This window comes from Amaranthus tricolor, chromosome 9 (genome assembly GCF_026212465.1).
Source record: "Amaranthus tricolor cultivar Red isolate AtriRed21 chromosome 9, ASM2621246v1, whole genome shotgun sequence".
NCBI lineage: Eukaryota > Viridiplantae > Streptophyta > Magnoliopsida > Caryophyllales > Amaranthaceae > Amaranthus > Amaranthus tricolor.
The window spans coordinates 9361155-9375899 of record NC_080055.1 but is presented as its reverse complement, the minus strand read 5'-3'; the positions used below and the strand labels follow the sequence as shown (position 1 = coordinate 9375899).

General features: G+C 33.0%; 1 protein-coding gene across 5 annotated transcripts; it reads right to left on the bottom strand.

Moving 5' to 3' along the window:
• Positions 1–2171: 2171 nt before the first annotated feature.
• On the bottom strand, positions 2172–10544 carry LOC130823772 (probable protein S-acyltransferase 19). Of its 5 annotated transcripts, XM_057688532.1 has the most exons (10): positions 10222–10426; positions 9630–9691; positions 8879–8992; positions 7725–8138; positions 6105–6173; positions 5895–5966; positions 5682–5810; positions 5496–5576; positions 5190–5396; positions 2172–4010 (listed from the first exon to the last, which is right to left on the bottom strand). In XM_057688532.1, the coding sequence occupies exons 2-10, from the start codon at positions 9642–9644 to the stop codon at positions 2961–2963; spliced, it is 2151 nt and encodes a 716-aa protein (XP_057544515.1). In that variant the 5' UTR covers positions 9645–9691; positions 10222–10426; the 3' UTR covers positions 2172–2960. The 5 variants fall into 5 exon arrangements, with proteins under 5 accessions (XP_057544515.1, XP_057544514.1, XP_057544512.1 ...); XM_057688531.1 differs by lacking the exon at positions 9630–9691 and having other exon boundaries at positions 10222–10544; XM_057688529.1 differs by having other exon boundaries at positions 5682–5966; positions 10222–10439.
• Positions 10545–14745: the final 4201 nt, after the last annotated feature.

The window sequence follows — 14745 nt, the reverse complement described above, 5'->3', positions numbered from 1 at the left end:
AAAAACATTGTTTACAAATACAAGGTAGATTGTGGTTGTTTTGTTCCTTGTTTTTTTTGTTAGCTTTTGGCTTGTTGGCCTACTTTTTCTCTAATAAACAGTCAACAGTCAATACTCAAATTTACTAAACATCTTCACAAACATCTAGTTTTTTAGCTAACTTAAAAGCCAACAAAAACAGCCAATATTTCCAACTGGTCAAACAAGCCAACTAAAAAGCCAACCGCCAATTGCCAAACACTCCCTATCACTAATTTTCAAATGACATGGTCGTATGGTGAGATCGTTTTTATTGGGTTGATTTATGTATATTTAGTATATTAAAATAACAGTGACTCTTGTAAGAGACCGTCTCTTAAAGAGACAATCTCAAAACAAGAAGCCCACATTTTTATTTTAATTTGTATTAATTGAGTTATTTAGCCTATAAATCTAACACCGTCTCTCACAATAACTTGTGTTAAAATAATCACTAATAACTTTTAAATGATCAATTAAAGAAATAGACTAATTATTTTAGTCGCACAATAAAACGAACTCATACCCATGAATAAATGTAGGTAAGCTCCTACTTTATTTGGAGACATTGTTAATGTTGCCCAAAGTGTATTAAATATAGTTAATCACTTAATTGTAAACTTTTATGAGTTCATTCTGAACATGTAATTGGATATTTTTTTCATTAAAAAAAGTACTGCAACCTCAAAAAAGATGTGTGAAAATTGATGAAGTATATGATAAAAAAAATAGAAGTAAAATAAATATTTATATAATTATGTTTTTTTGTCAAATAATAATATAGCAAGTAAATTTAAAATGATTAAATAAAAAAATATACTGAGTATAATGGAATGAAGTAGTAATAGAATTGGTTATTGGTTGTTTGGTTCATTGATTGCTAATTGTTGGTCATTTAGTTGGTTTATTTGACCAATTAGTATTATTGATTTTTTATAACTTTTTTGTCTCTTAAAAATTATATTACACTATGCAAATTTAAAGTGACAACTTTATAGATGTAAGGGAGTATTTACCAACTATTAGGGAATTGTTTCTTAAAATTTGTTTTTGGTTGTACTATTTAATAGAGTGAAAATCGGTCAAAATACGCAAAGTTAATGAGAAAGCTATTTCGATTTAAATTTTGGCTTATAAGTCAGCTTTTTAATTGGTTTAAAACTTAAAAATCATTTATCAAACACAATTCTTAATTACTTGAGTAACCAACTAAATTTATGCAATAGGCTAAAAGCTCAAATTCAACCCTTAAATATGCAAGCTTTAAATAGAGCAAATCTTACAGTATAGTAATAAACTTAAATTATTAAGTAAGTTGATGATAAAAAAACTCTACTCGAAGAATTTAATCATTTAAACTCTATGTCTTATCAATTAAAGCATTTTGAGGTTGTTCACTTGACCATTGAGTAAAGTCCTACCGTTCCATTTCAAATGTCTCAGTTGTTTTTTGCACGTTTTCTAATGCACTAATTCAACACTTAATAGCGAGAACATCGTATAATTAAAACTTATAAAAACTAGATACTAATAAACCTTATGCTGAGATGAATCATGCAAGACCTTATTATGTTTTAATGCGTGGATTAAGAATAAAATACAAATTCATCATCATCATCAACCCAATATTTTGTTTGTAAACAGGGTCTGGGTGAGGAAAGAAGACAGACACTCCATACCCGTCCTCCCTTCAACAAGAGGACTAGAGGAATGTAGCCAATTTTACCCCAAAAAGGAAAGTGTCCTGCATAAAAAGGATTTGGAGTGACATTATTGCCTCAAGAGTAAAGCTACATGCACAAAACGCCATGTGTAGAAAATCAATTTTGAAACAAAATAATAAAACGGTGGGTAAGAAGACAAAATAAGCAGAAAAGCAACAACTAGACATTAGGCAAGAAAGACAACTGATGAAACTAATAATAATCTGAAAGTGACTCTGACGTCTCCACCTATTCCTATCCCTAGTAAGGTCCTTGGAGAGGTGCAACTCACTCAAGTCATTCTTGATTTGCTCCACCCACGTTTTCTTTGGTCTTCCTCAACTTCTCTTACCCTCCACTATTAAGCTTTCTATCCTTCTGACAGGAGATGCGACTGACTTCTTTTCACACGTTCAAACCATCTTAGCATATTTTTTAACCAAGGCTTCATTCACGTTTATTCATAGTATGTTTATTGGAATAAAATCTTATAATTTGTCCTTACAGCTCCTTATTTGTTGTAACACAGTAAAAACATTAAAACCATAATTCTAAAAGATTAAAATCGACGACATAAACCATTATATCAGTTCTAGTAGTCGTTCTCATCCATATGATATGACGGCTTTTTAATTGCTTGATGGAAAATTTTCATTGGAGCCAAATTTCTTCATATTTCTCATTAGTGCAACATCATTTCCACATTCAACAGAAAAAGCAAGTCATAGCTACTGCAGTCGTTTCTTCATCTAACATTTTCAAATATTAACATTGTTGGTGAGATCTTTACAAACGCTGGAGGCAGTTGGGAGGAAGATGAGATCTTTGCAAACGTGGGAGCCGTGAAACTGAAAAGCTGGAGAAATGTCGTTCATTGATGGAGCCAAATTTTCAAATATTAACATTAGGAGCAAGAGGGAGGGAGAGAGGATGGAACCACCGGATAAAAAGCGAGCCTTAACCATATCAGAGTGACCAATATTAAAGATGGCAAGGAAACTCAGACTCCGTTTTGATCATATCAAACAATCGACGCCAGCAATGTCAAACAATGAAAATATATGAGTTTGCAACTCGGCAGCCATGACAGAATATCCAGTTCCAATCTTGGGCATTTAGCGAGCTCAGTAAGGTTTCATTTAGTTGCGAATTCTGAATTCAACACTTAGCTGAGGTCCACACAAAAGTTGTGCCATCTATGCAGTTTAAGATGAACTATTACCTCACAACAAGAGAAGACTAAGCATTAGGGGCGAAACCTCCAGGAACAAAAACAGGCAGCTGGTTTGAAGCAGCGTCTCTTTTAAATCTTGATTCCCTTGATAAATTTGGGACCAGCCGCTCCTGACCGCGCCTAAATAATGAATTCTTATCAGATTTTGCACTATCTTTACCAGGGATACTCAAAAGTGGCCCACCGTAGAAAATGCTTTCACCAGTGTACGTCAGTTTATCTGATTGCTGCAGAGGAGCTCTTGAGGAAGACGTCTCCACTGGTTGAATAGCTGGCGCTGGCCTTCTACTGTAACTACTCGTATCTACATTAGCTTTCAATGATGCACTTTGCTGTGATGATCTATTCTTGGCATCTGCTGTGGCAGAGACCGAGACATATCTCCCAGCTTCTTGGTCCCAGACAACTGAAGTCCTTTTCACATCTCTAAGAAGTGCGGTTGATGCTGAGAACAGCAAAGGATCTGTACTACTATCTTTCTGACACTTTTTGTCATCGGGAATTGACGAAAAACCGGGCACTGGATTAACACTATGGTGGATACCTTCAGAAGTGGAAGGTTGTGCTGGGTTTAAACCAGGAATAGAGCCAACTGCGTTGAAATGGCTTGAGCCATGAGCTCGTGGGAGAGGACTTAGAGTTACAGATTCATGTACATGACTGGGGCTGCTAAAGCTACTCATACTTTGGGTTCCAGTTTCATATTCATCCCTGCTACCCTGGCTCGGAGGTACCGAATTTCTCATTGATGAGACCCTGAAGTCGCCTTTAAAATCTCTGTTTGCACCCATATCTGCACTGACACTACTTTGGATGCTTATGTTTTCACTGGAACTGTAATCAATGGTTTGCAGACGACGGTTTTCAACTGGTCGTAGCACAGATGATGAAGCCCTGGCTTTTGCTGCAGCCTTCATCACTTCATTAGGATCCAACTTTGCAAGCTTAAACGCACTACGCTTTACTGGCTTTCTAGGAGCCTTGAGTCGTCCTGCGGCATCTGGATCAGTGGTTGATGGGACCATTCCAGGTTCCAAATGGGGGATAACTTCTTCCTGAAATACCGCAGTTGTGTGAGCTGAGGGAGAGATAACAACCAACTGTTTAATAATCTAACAGAGACAATGCAAAAAAGAAAAGGCGAAGACCTTCCGTTATTGCAAATAAGAAATCTATCCTTAAGTTTGGCGCAAATTGCTGTTACTCGATTACTCTTACAATTAAAATAATATTTAATGAAACATGTCACCTAGTTTTGAAGTTATTTTTAAACTGATGGATATCAGGGACTAGTCAAAAGTGGAGGTCTACAAGAACCAACCTTTATCTGCAGGTCTGGACATTTTATACCAACCCAAATCTCATTATGATGGGAAGCGAGGCTATGTTCATCTAGATAACAGATACATATCATAGGGACATCAACAATATCAAACCCTTATTCAGATATCACAGGAACATGTCCAAAAAATATTTTAACAACAAAACCTAACTACCTAAAAGTTGCTGACAAAATCGCTTTTATTGCACCTAACAGACACAATTATACTGTTTACATTATCCTTGTTATTATCCCCATCCCTTCCATTCCAACCAAAGTAAGAGACATCATCATACTGTTTACGTTATCCTTGTTTTACCCCCAACCCCTATCATTCCAATAAAGCTAAGAAAAACACCACCCACAACTTCACAATGAAGATCGTCAAACTAGCAAGGTCAAAGCAACAAAGAACTAGGAAATGCATCATAGCTATTAGCTACTACACTTCAATGCAGCACTATAATTTTTAGGAAAAGAAGATCAAAATTAAATTAGACCTTTAGAATTTAAGAACTTAAGAATAGGATTTACCGATGAAAACTCCATCAACCACCAAAACCATATAGGATTATTCGTTTGATTTCTCCTTAATTTATAAAATGCAACTTTTTTTCGATAAAGTAGCTCTCCTTAGTATATAGAATGGAACTTGTGGTCAAGAAGTAAAAAATCCTTAACTATTCTAAACACATTTACAACAAATTTCAAAAACAACTTGCTGTCAAATCACTGCTTTATTTGACATGTCATTTGAGATTGTGCATTGCCTTATTGGACATGTGCAATAAATTTCAAGCTGGTACAAGCGACAGGGTGCCTTACAAAATAGCAAAACAAATTGTTCCACTAGTACATCATATCAAATCATTGTCATTTAATGCAAGATAATCACACTATATCATAAAAATACCTGGTAATCCACAAATACCCTAGGCGGCGTACAGGACCAAGCCCCCTTGTACTGAAGTCCTAAAGAACTGCCACCACTGAAACCAGTTGTTGCAGACCCACTTGGTGAATATATTTCATTAGGTATCTCATCATTATCATATTCTGCACCTGGTTCTGCCTCACGCATAGCCCTCATAGCCATAACATACTCATATGTAGTAAAACCCTAAAGCCATAAATGCCACATCATCAGAATATTAAACATATTAGAATTACGTTCTTTCTGTTTCATAAGGAAAGAAGATGATTTTTATCTACACGCTACCTGTTTCATCAGTATCATGTGGAAAAGGAACAGTTCACCCAAAGGTAGACAAGCTACTATGGAAACTACAGTGAAGACAGCCTGCATGTTAAGTAGGTTTTCAAATCTTTAGAAAAATTTAACATCTGCGAACTTTTTTTGTAACTTTAACAGAAAATGGAGGTCAACAAAGTTGGTCCAACATACCACCACAGTTGGATATGGGACAGGAGTGAAACCATTACCAAGTCTATCAATAATTGCAGTCTCCATACCCTTCCTATTTACAAAGTAACGCACAAACACAGCAATACCAACTCCTGCTTCAATAAAAAGCTTAACCAGCAAACAAGTGAAAAACATCAAAAAATTGTTCAAAGAATAGACCATCAAAAGAGAAATGTTTGCTTCAAAACATACCCAAATAAGACTTGAGGCCATAAGAGAGATAAAAGTTAAGTAATTTTTTCTCCCCACACAATTATTGAGCCACTGCCATGAATGAGCAATATGCAAGGCCAAGAAACAAATTAGCATCTAAAATCTAAATTGATGTAATGTCCTGAAGGTAAATTAAAATAAATACTGAAAGAAAGCACTGTGGCAGCGTCTGTAACCCAAGAATAATACCCGACAATGATGATCAAACCCATCAACACATTTATCACAGCTTCTACAATGCTTGCTAAATTTGCGCACCTGAAAGGAGACCAACATAAATAAGAACAAGTACACAGTTAAATTTTGCAGCCAGTTGTCACATAAGAAATTCAAGGATTCACATTAAGATTAACATAGCACATCAAAAGATACATATAATAGAGCTAAAAAACTTCAAACACAATATCTCCAAATCTCATAATTCACCTGAGTAAGATGATTCAATAATCATAAATTCCTTTCAAAAAATAGATTTTTTAAACCATCTTATAACTAGATTCCCGATGGCAACATGCTAGTATAATTTATTTATGTTGAAAAATCTCAAGCAAAATGAAGATAGGACCTGAATCTAGCAGTCAACATTAAGCTTCTTCCAAGACTTGCAGTAAAAAATAAAAATTTATGCCATTGTAGCAGGCCACTTAAGATAGAAGCTAAATTTTACAACCAAAACTGCTTGATACAAGGATAACAATCAACTCTATATGCTAAATTTTCAACACTCGTTTTCTCTCCCTAAAGAACTCAGCCATAGGGTGCACTATAGGAGCTTAGCTTTTATTGGAGGAGATGATGAATTGGGCTCTTGCCTCTTCATACCCAATATGGATACTTGAGAAGACATGTCCATTTTTCATGGAACCAAAGTTTAATTGTTATTTGTTCAGATTATAACGAACTATAATAAATGGCTAATTGAATTTTTTGTGTTTCTCATTTATGTAAGTTGCATATCATGTTTGCAATCAAGGGTCAATGGGACAACCTCTTTGTTATTACAAGGTTAAGGCTTCAAACATCCGAACCCAAACCTACCGCGAAAACGCCTTCGCATTGGGGAAACAACATCTTATGGTTCTAAAACTAAACCACATAGCCTTGTCCAATCACAGTAGTTGAGGCCTAGTAACTAGGAAGAATTGTCCAACTTTTATCTTGCAAATTCTTTCTCCAAACAACTCTTTCCTTCCAAATAATCAAGCAATGCTTTCACAAGAACTAAGAAAGACTTCTATAAAAAAAATAAATGACATCTTAAGATGAACCTAAGACTCACCCCACTCCTAGATCTATTAATTTATGCGTCTTTTCCATGATACCATAGAGTTATATTCAAAGCCAAAAACTTTGAAGTTCTTTTAATTTATAAACAAGATATATTCAAATCACTGTTGTGAACTCTTATTCCTCAACTCCAGAATTGATAGAGTTATGAACACTTACAGTGTGCTAAAACTTTTTAGGGAAAGAATAAAAATAAATGATGGCATCATGGACCAATAAGTGCCCAAAGTAGTAGCTATGGCATCCAAGAACAATTGGTTGGGTTCAGCCTTCAAGTTCAAAAAATTCAAATTCTATAATCTATACAGTATACACTGTATGTTGGAGTCAAGCATTAACCAGTGATCTCCACTAGAACATTCTCGCTTTTTTGAAATGCTCAAGGCTAGAACTTTCTCCTGTATTCGTAGATTGGTACCAACCCCCTCGCCTCTTGGTATCCTCTTAATATAATCCTTATCTATTTATCAGGGGAATGAATTACGATATTAATCAATGAATCCAAGATCTTCAAAATTTTACCTCAGAATTGCACAGCGTGCAAAATAAAGCATCTTCTTCGTTGCCTTGTTGGTGCTCCACATCCTCCTCTTTACGACAATCTTCATGGGCAAACAATAAACAGAAGATTCCACCAATGCCACTACATGATGACCCTTTATTTACGGGCTGTACAGGATCATCAAGCCTGGGTATTTCCCTTGCTGAACCAATTTTACTCAAGTTACTTGCCATTGTCGAGCTTCTAGACACTGAATACGGGGAGGAATGACCATCTGTACCATTCCCATCACGCCTACTAGATACATCCTTGGTTAATTCTCTATGCTTCCCATAACCGTTAACGGCTGGTTGATCATCAAATCTAGACAATATTCCTGGATCCGCAGGATTAATGGCAGTGCATCTCACGTACAGAATGAAAACAATGAGTGCCTACATATTGCGAAATTTATAAGGAAAAGGTTAGCAAGAGTTATCATAAAAATAACCATACAAGATTGAAGAATCATTATCAATTTGTAAGTTAAATGAGCAAAATGTACATAGACTTGCAAACAAGAATGTTATGTAAAACGTCAAGACTAGATACCAATAGCTAGAAGCAAAAGCCAAACAGTGACATAACCTCAAGGTTCTGAACTCCATTTCTAAGTAAAATGGCATGTTTGGTTTTCCCAAATAGTGAGGTACATAGGACTACCACAACCACAAAAATCTTGTAAAGCATAAACATCAAGAAAAATTTCTTCATGATTTTAGCTAATCCTGCAAACTCAACAAACCCATCAAACTGGTACTTCCACCTAAAAGCCTTGTGAGCTTTTACTTCATTAAGCATCATGATTGTTTCCCATCTTGCCAACTCAAAAACATTAAAGTCTTAAATAGTAATAAGGTACGGGCCGAGTCTCCCCTCTGACTGTGATATGTATACATCCCTTGGGTGATGTTATACATCAAGTAGGGATGAGTTGCTCCAACCAAAATGACAAATCCAGACAAAATAGAATATTACATTACAATGTTTTCAAAAAGCAAGCATCACAAGTTCAGAGTGCCAACCACATAAGTTATTGACCAACAAATAAGAGAGGAAAAGGAAAGAAAGTGCCATAACTGTAGATTAAAAAATGACAAGATAATACGGCAGCACAAGATTAGATTAGACTTACCACTGGAGAATATGTGGCAATCAAAGCATACTCCCATATTCTTCCTCCAAGGAAAGGTGCAAGGAAAGCATAGAATTCAACAACTAGCAAGCAGTATACAGTAATTGCAACAACCTTAAGAGCAAAAAGAAAGAAAACAAATTAATATAGCACTTATTGAGCAAGTATACCAGCATCAAAGAGAACATTTGACAATGAAATCTAAATAGATCTTGCAGGATACAGTTATTGCAACAACATAAACAGCAAAAAGAGATATGCAAATCTATATAACATGTTATTGAGCAAGTAAACCAGCACCAAACAAAACCTTCACAACGAAATCTTAATAGACATTTTGATGAAAAAAATTTCACGAAAAATCATTCATTTGCATTATATGAGCTCCGAAGTACCAAAAATGAAGGAAGAATAGTCAAGACCAAACAATAATTGTAGCTAGAATGATTCAGCCACAAAGGAAATTTGCAGATCTTTCCCTGACATTTGTTTGCAAATCAGGAAAGGGATCTAAATTTGTAATTTTTAAGTAGCCTTAAGCCCTCAGCTAGAGTTTTAAAGCTATTCACTTGTCACTTGGACTTTCTGATACGAAATTCAAGGTCCATCACACGCTAACATCTAACCATTTATGGAACACTGAGTCCATTAATCTGTATTCACAAAAACCTCCGCCACATTTTATAAAATTGACATTTCTCCACTTACGTTTCCTTTTCCATTAAATCACACAACCCAATAGAAACAATACCTCATTGTATTTCATTTACGCCTTTCACCCTTTTCCAGCTAGCATCTGCGTTCTTCAACCCACTAAAACAGCGAAAAACAGAGTATTTCTCACCATTACCATTTCTAAGTGTTTAAATAAGACCAAAAATTGCATGATCATCCATACATTCTTTTACAAATTCACTAAGACAGTAAATAACTAAATAATTCAAACTACCTAAAACAGCAAAAAAAAAAATCAGTATTCCCACCTTTGCCGTTTCAATCTTTAACCCACTAAAACAGGATAAACCGAGCATTTCTCACCATTAGCGTATCTTACTGTTTAAACTACATCCAAAATGGCATGATCATCCATAAATTCTTTTACAAATTCACTAAACATATAAATGACTGAACAAATCAAACTACCTAACCACAAACTTCATAACACACTAAAAATCAAACTAAGTAAACAAAACTCTATCGTAATTAAGCTTGTAATTGAAACTTCACTTAAAATTATGAGGAAGAACAACATTAGCAACAATTTACAAATTAACACAAAATAAAATTTAATTACAAAAATATCAAACAAGAAATGGACAAAAAAGAATAAGACAAGGACAAACCTGATAAGTATGAGCTGGTAACTGAAATCCATGTTTCCTTACCATAACTTATATACCTTGTAAAAACAAACACAGTGAAATTGCAGCTGAAATTTCAGGAAAACAAAGAATTGGAGTAAGAAAGAGAAAAATCATAGGATGGATAACCCTAGGAGAGAGAGAAAGGGAAAGGGAGAAGAAGTGATAGTAGTAGTAGCTGGCAAAATTAGTGCCTAAAAAAGGTATAATAGTGACAAAAGAATTCATTGATTAGTCGGAAAGCAATGAGTAGTCGATGAATAAAGTGGCACTCATTTTGCATATCTATTGTCATTTTTTTTTATTTTTGAATGATGACTCAGTATTTTATTTTAATTTCTTTTATATTATATTTTAAATATTTTTTAGTATTATTCACATTAATTTATTTTTTTTTTTATTTATTATCAATATTCATTTTTTTTTAAATAACAATTTTTCACTTTGGCCGGAGTCAATATTCCAAAAAAGTTGTTTAATACTTCTTATTTTGATCATTTATATATTAAATTATTTAAATCTAAAAATTATAAAAAAGTTATTTTGAAAGTACGTGATTAGACAAATCAAACAAGATCTCACTTGCTTTTAATTTTTTTACACATTAGCCGCAATATATAAAACAAGCTTAAACGATGAATAGTGCCTATAACTGTAATGTAACAAGTATTTCAGAATAGAAATATTAAATGTACATGAACTTAATACACATTAAAATAGAATCTACCAACCGTAAATCTAATGAGTGTAAGTTAGAGAAGAGCTTACATCTACCCACCAGGTAAATTATTTCCTACTAATAAATATCAAAAAGTAATAAGATCCAACTCAGCAATAACAGATAGAAGTATATTTTATTTGTCTACTAGTTGTGGGTAATTCACCCACCCATCAACTAAGTTTTTTAATTAGAGAATGTGATTAAGTAGAGCGCGGAGCGAGAAGTGTGTGAACTTATAGATGAAATGTTATAAAGGGGTGTATAATAAAAATAGCATGGACTAAGTCTATTTTAAACTATAGCTCAATGATACTACCTAGTACCTAACACCTATATAATAGTAATACTATCCTTCTATTTTATTGGGGGAGTTAATTGACAATTTATGTCATTGTTGGAAGGATGATGACTTTTGTGGACGGTTTGGACGATGTCCGTTGTTTTTAACTGTCCATGAGAATGAAGAAGTGTAGTCCACTTGTTTTTTATATTTAATAAATAAATGTTTGTCGTTCATTGTTGGTTTTTAGTTAATTTGTTTGATTAGTTGAAAGTGTTAATTTTCTAGTCGAATATTAAGCTAGTTAGATAAGCTAAAATATTCCATGAGATGTTTGGTAAACTAGGTAAAATTATTAGTTTTTTTACTTTAACAAAAAGTTTTTGGTTGACATTTTATTTTTATTTTGTATTTTTTGATTTTTTAATTGACCAAACATCGAGTGTGTGTGGTACTTTTTTTGCTGCTAAGTCTTTTGATTTTTGAATTTTTTGTTAAACAAATAGCTGAAAATAGTTTTTAGTGAATAACTTTTTAGTTAGTTGAAATGCTCACAAGGATTTTAAGCTAAAATAAAAAAAAAATACTATAAGTAGAATAGTTTTAATTGACTTTTTACTTTTTAATCTATTTTTTTCTCAAATAAATATTCAATAGTCAACAATTTGTACTAAGTATGTTCACAACGTTCATTTAAACAAAAAACTAAACAATTAACCAATACTTTTGATCAGTTAAGCTAATCAATTATTTCAACTAACAGCTTTAACTAACGGTTATTTTCCAAATTAACCCAAACAACTTTAGTTGACAAATACTTTCTTTGGCGCCATTTAAAGTGTTAGAAAAACTTACCCTTTGAACTCCATGTGATGCATGATGACCCAACTTCTAAATGACAAATGAAAAAAAAATTAAAAGTTAAGTAAATTATGGGTTGGACATGAGCCACTCTACTTTTCATGTTGATGGCCACAATTCGGATTGGACCGTTTGTATTTCGGTTCCAGACGATCCCAAACGGTTCTTTGGCGATTCAAAAGGCAGTTTCCGATTGTTCCTACTCCCAGATTGGGCAGGTTAGAGCATCAGTTTCATTCTTATTTTTGCTTTAAATATAATACAAAAATACTATAATAATGCGGACGCACCTTTGTTGATTACTTGATTTTTATCGAAATTCATTGCTTGTCAATCATTATTAAAATATATACTAAAAGAAAGAAAAAATAAATTAATCAAAAACGATAAAGATGATTAATAAAAAAGAGGAAGAAAATGGACTTAGAACTTAGAATCTCGAAGGAATACTAAGCTGCCTACATATTCCAAAAAAATCAAAGCCCACGTAGTTCTTGTCATACCTTTTATTTGTAGTTGTTGAATGTTGATTGATCGTTATCTGATATTCATGATCCTATTCGTCATCTTCAACATCATCTTGTTGGTTCGATACTTCTGCTGTCTCTCCTCCCGATGATGCAGATGTATCCATCATCATGCATGGGTTATATACTCAATTGATAGGTAAAACAAGATTTTCATATCGAAATGCAATTAAGGCCAAATTAATTGCTAGATAAAGAATTCTCAAATGATATATACTTCATGTATTTTGTAATCCTTAAAAACTAATCATGTAGAGACCAACAATCAATCTAAGTTAATGCACTATAGATCAATTCCTCATATTAAAACTACAATTGCATCATTCAATCATAGCCAGGGGCGGATCTAATTAAATCTCGCGCTTGCACGAACCTAAGACCTTTTGCAATAACGCCTTTATCAAGACGCTAATGACCAATTAGCTAGGCTACACACTTTCTATATGTAACTCTTGATATTCTTATTCCTTAATCTTCCATAAATTACAATTTGAAAAATTAATCTCATAATATAAAAACTCGTTGAAATAGATTAAAAAATATTATTTTCTAGGGTTGAGTTGAAAACTTAATTTTTAACCAATATATTTATGTTTTTTTTATATATTTTTATTGAATTGTTTTTTCATGATGATGCAATCATCAAGTTTAAGTGTTAGAAGTTGAATGTGCCACTAATCATAACCTAATATGCATTTGCAAACATGTAATAAATAGAACAATGGTTGCAAACCATATTTAAATCTAATATTCTAGGTAACATAGATTAAATTTAGCCTAATATGAATGTAAGCATAGATATGGATTTAATGAAGCTAGACATAATTAGAAGAATCAAACATGAAAATAAATAAACTAAACTTTATTTTATTGAAGAATTTCAGTTCGGTTTAAAATCCAGAAAATACAAAATATATAGCAATTCAACCAGATATCAGACTATGTAAAGTTCTTGCCTAGATGCATACATACTCGATTGGGTATTCGTCCGCGTAAAAGTATCGTTTTTGAGACTTCAAGAACCCTGCAAACACACCTGACTGGGCAAATCCGATTGTATTTTGAAGCGTCAAGTCTGCACACATGCACATATGCGTGATTTTAAGTTTCTTGATTTTTCATTTAGACTAAGAATAGAAATGTATAAAGCTAAATTTGGGTTATTATTTTAAAGAAAGCCTTTCTTAAGTATTAAAACTAGTATTTACATTTTTTAAAAAAATTATTTTTTTCCTTAAATATTCTTTAAAAGATATGTTATAAAAGATTTTATGAATTATTTTAGTAATTAATAAAAGCTTACACTAAGTAACAATTCAAAAGTACTGAATTTGTAATAATAGCTTTTTATAATAATAATAATAATAATAATAATAATAATAATAATAATAATAATAATAATAATAATTATTATTATTATTATTATTATTATTATTATTATTATTATTATTATTATTATAATTATTATTATTATTATTTTTTAAAACTGAGATTTTCATTTCAACAAAAAAAACAAAGACAATATAAGAACAAGAAAAGGGAAATCAACTCTCACCATATAAAATGCATAATATGAAAAGGACACTCACCTTTCCTCATTGATCATGTGCAGAGGAGGGAGAGAAAGCCCAAAACAAAGCAAAAAAATACAAGCTATTATTCTAATTCTCTAAACCATCGATGAGCAACACAAAAAAAAAAAAAAAAAAAAAAAAAAAAAAAAAAAAAAAACCACACAATTCCAACCACTCAAAACAGTCGAAAATCAGTCGGTATAGGTATAGAGGATAGTCGGTTCAAAATGGTCGGAATTTCATTTTAGTAGGAAAACAGTCGGAATTTCCGACTACTAATAAATAGTCGAAAATTAGTCGGAAAACACTATTTCAGAATTTATCCCTAAATGACAAGAAAAAGGTTTTTAAAACATTTCCGACCACTTTTCCAACCAGATTTCGACTATCTGATTGGTCGGAAAAAAAATTGGATGAAAGAATATGCCACGTCATACCCGTGGCAACCACGTCATGCCCACATGGCGCCCGCGTAGCGCCCAACACCTTAACAATCAGCTTTACAAACAAATGCCTTGGGGAAGGTTGGAACTAGTAGACCAT

What these genes read in the sequence shown, in the direction of transcription:
- LOC130823772 (XM_057688527.1), bottom strand. Translation starts at nt 10,266, where the DNA reads ATGGTAAGGAAACATGGATTTCAGTTACCAGCTCATACTTATCAG. An exon ending in TTGCCACATATTCTCCAGTG is followed by an intron (nt 8,139 to 8,878) that starts GTAAGTCTAATC and finishes CGCAATATGTAG; the next exon opens with GCACTCATTGTTTTCATTCT. An exon ending in ACATGATACTGATGAAACAG is followed by an intron (nt 5,397 to 5,495) that starts GTAGCGTGTAGA and finishes TTATGGCTTTAG; the next exon opens with GGTTTTACTACATATGAGTA.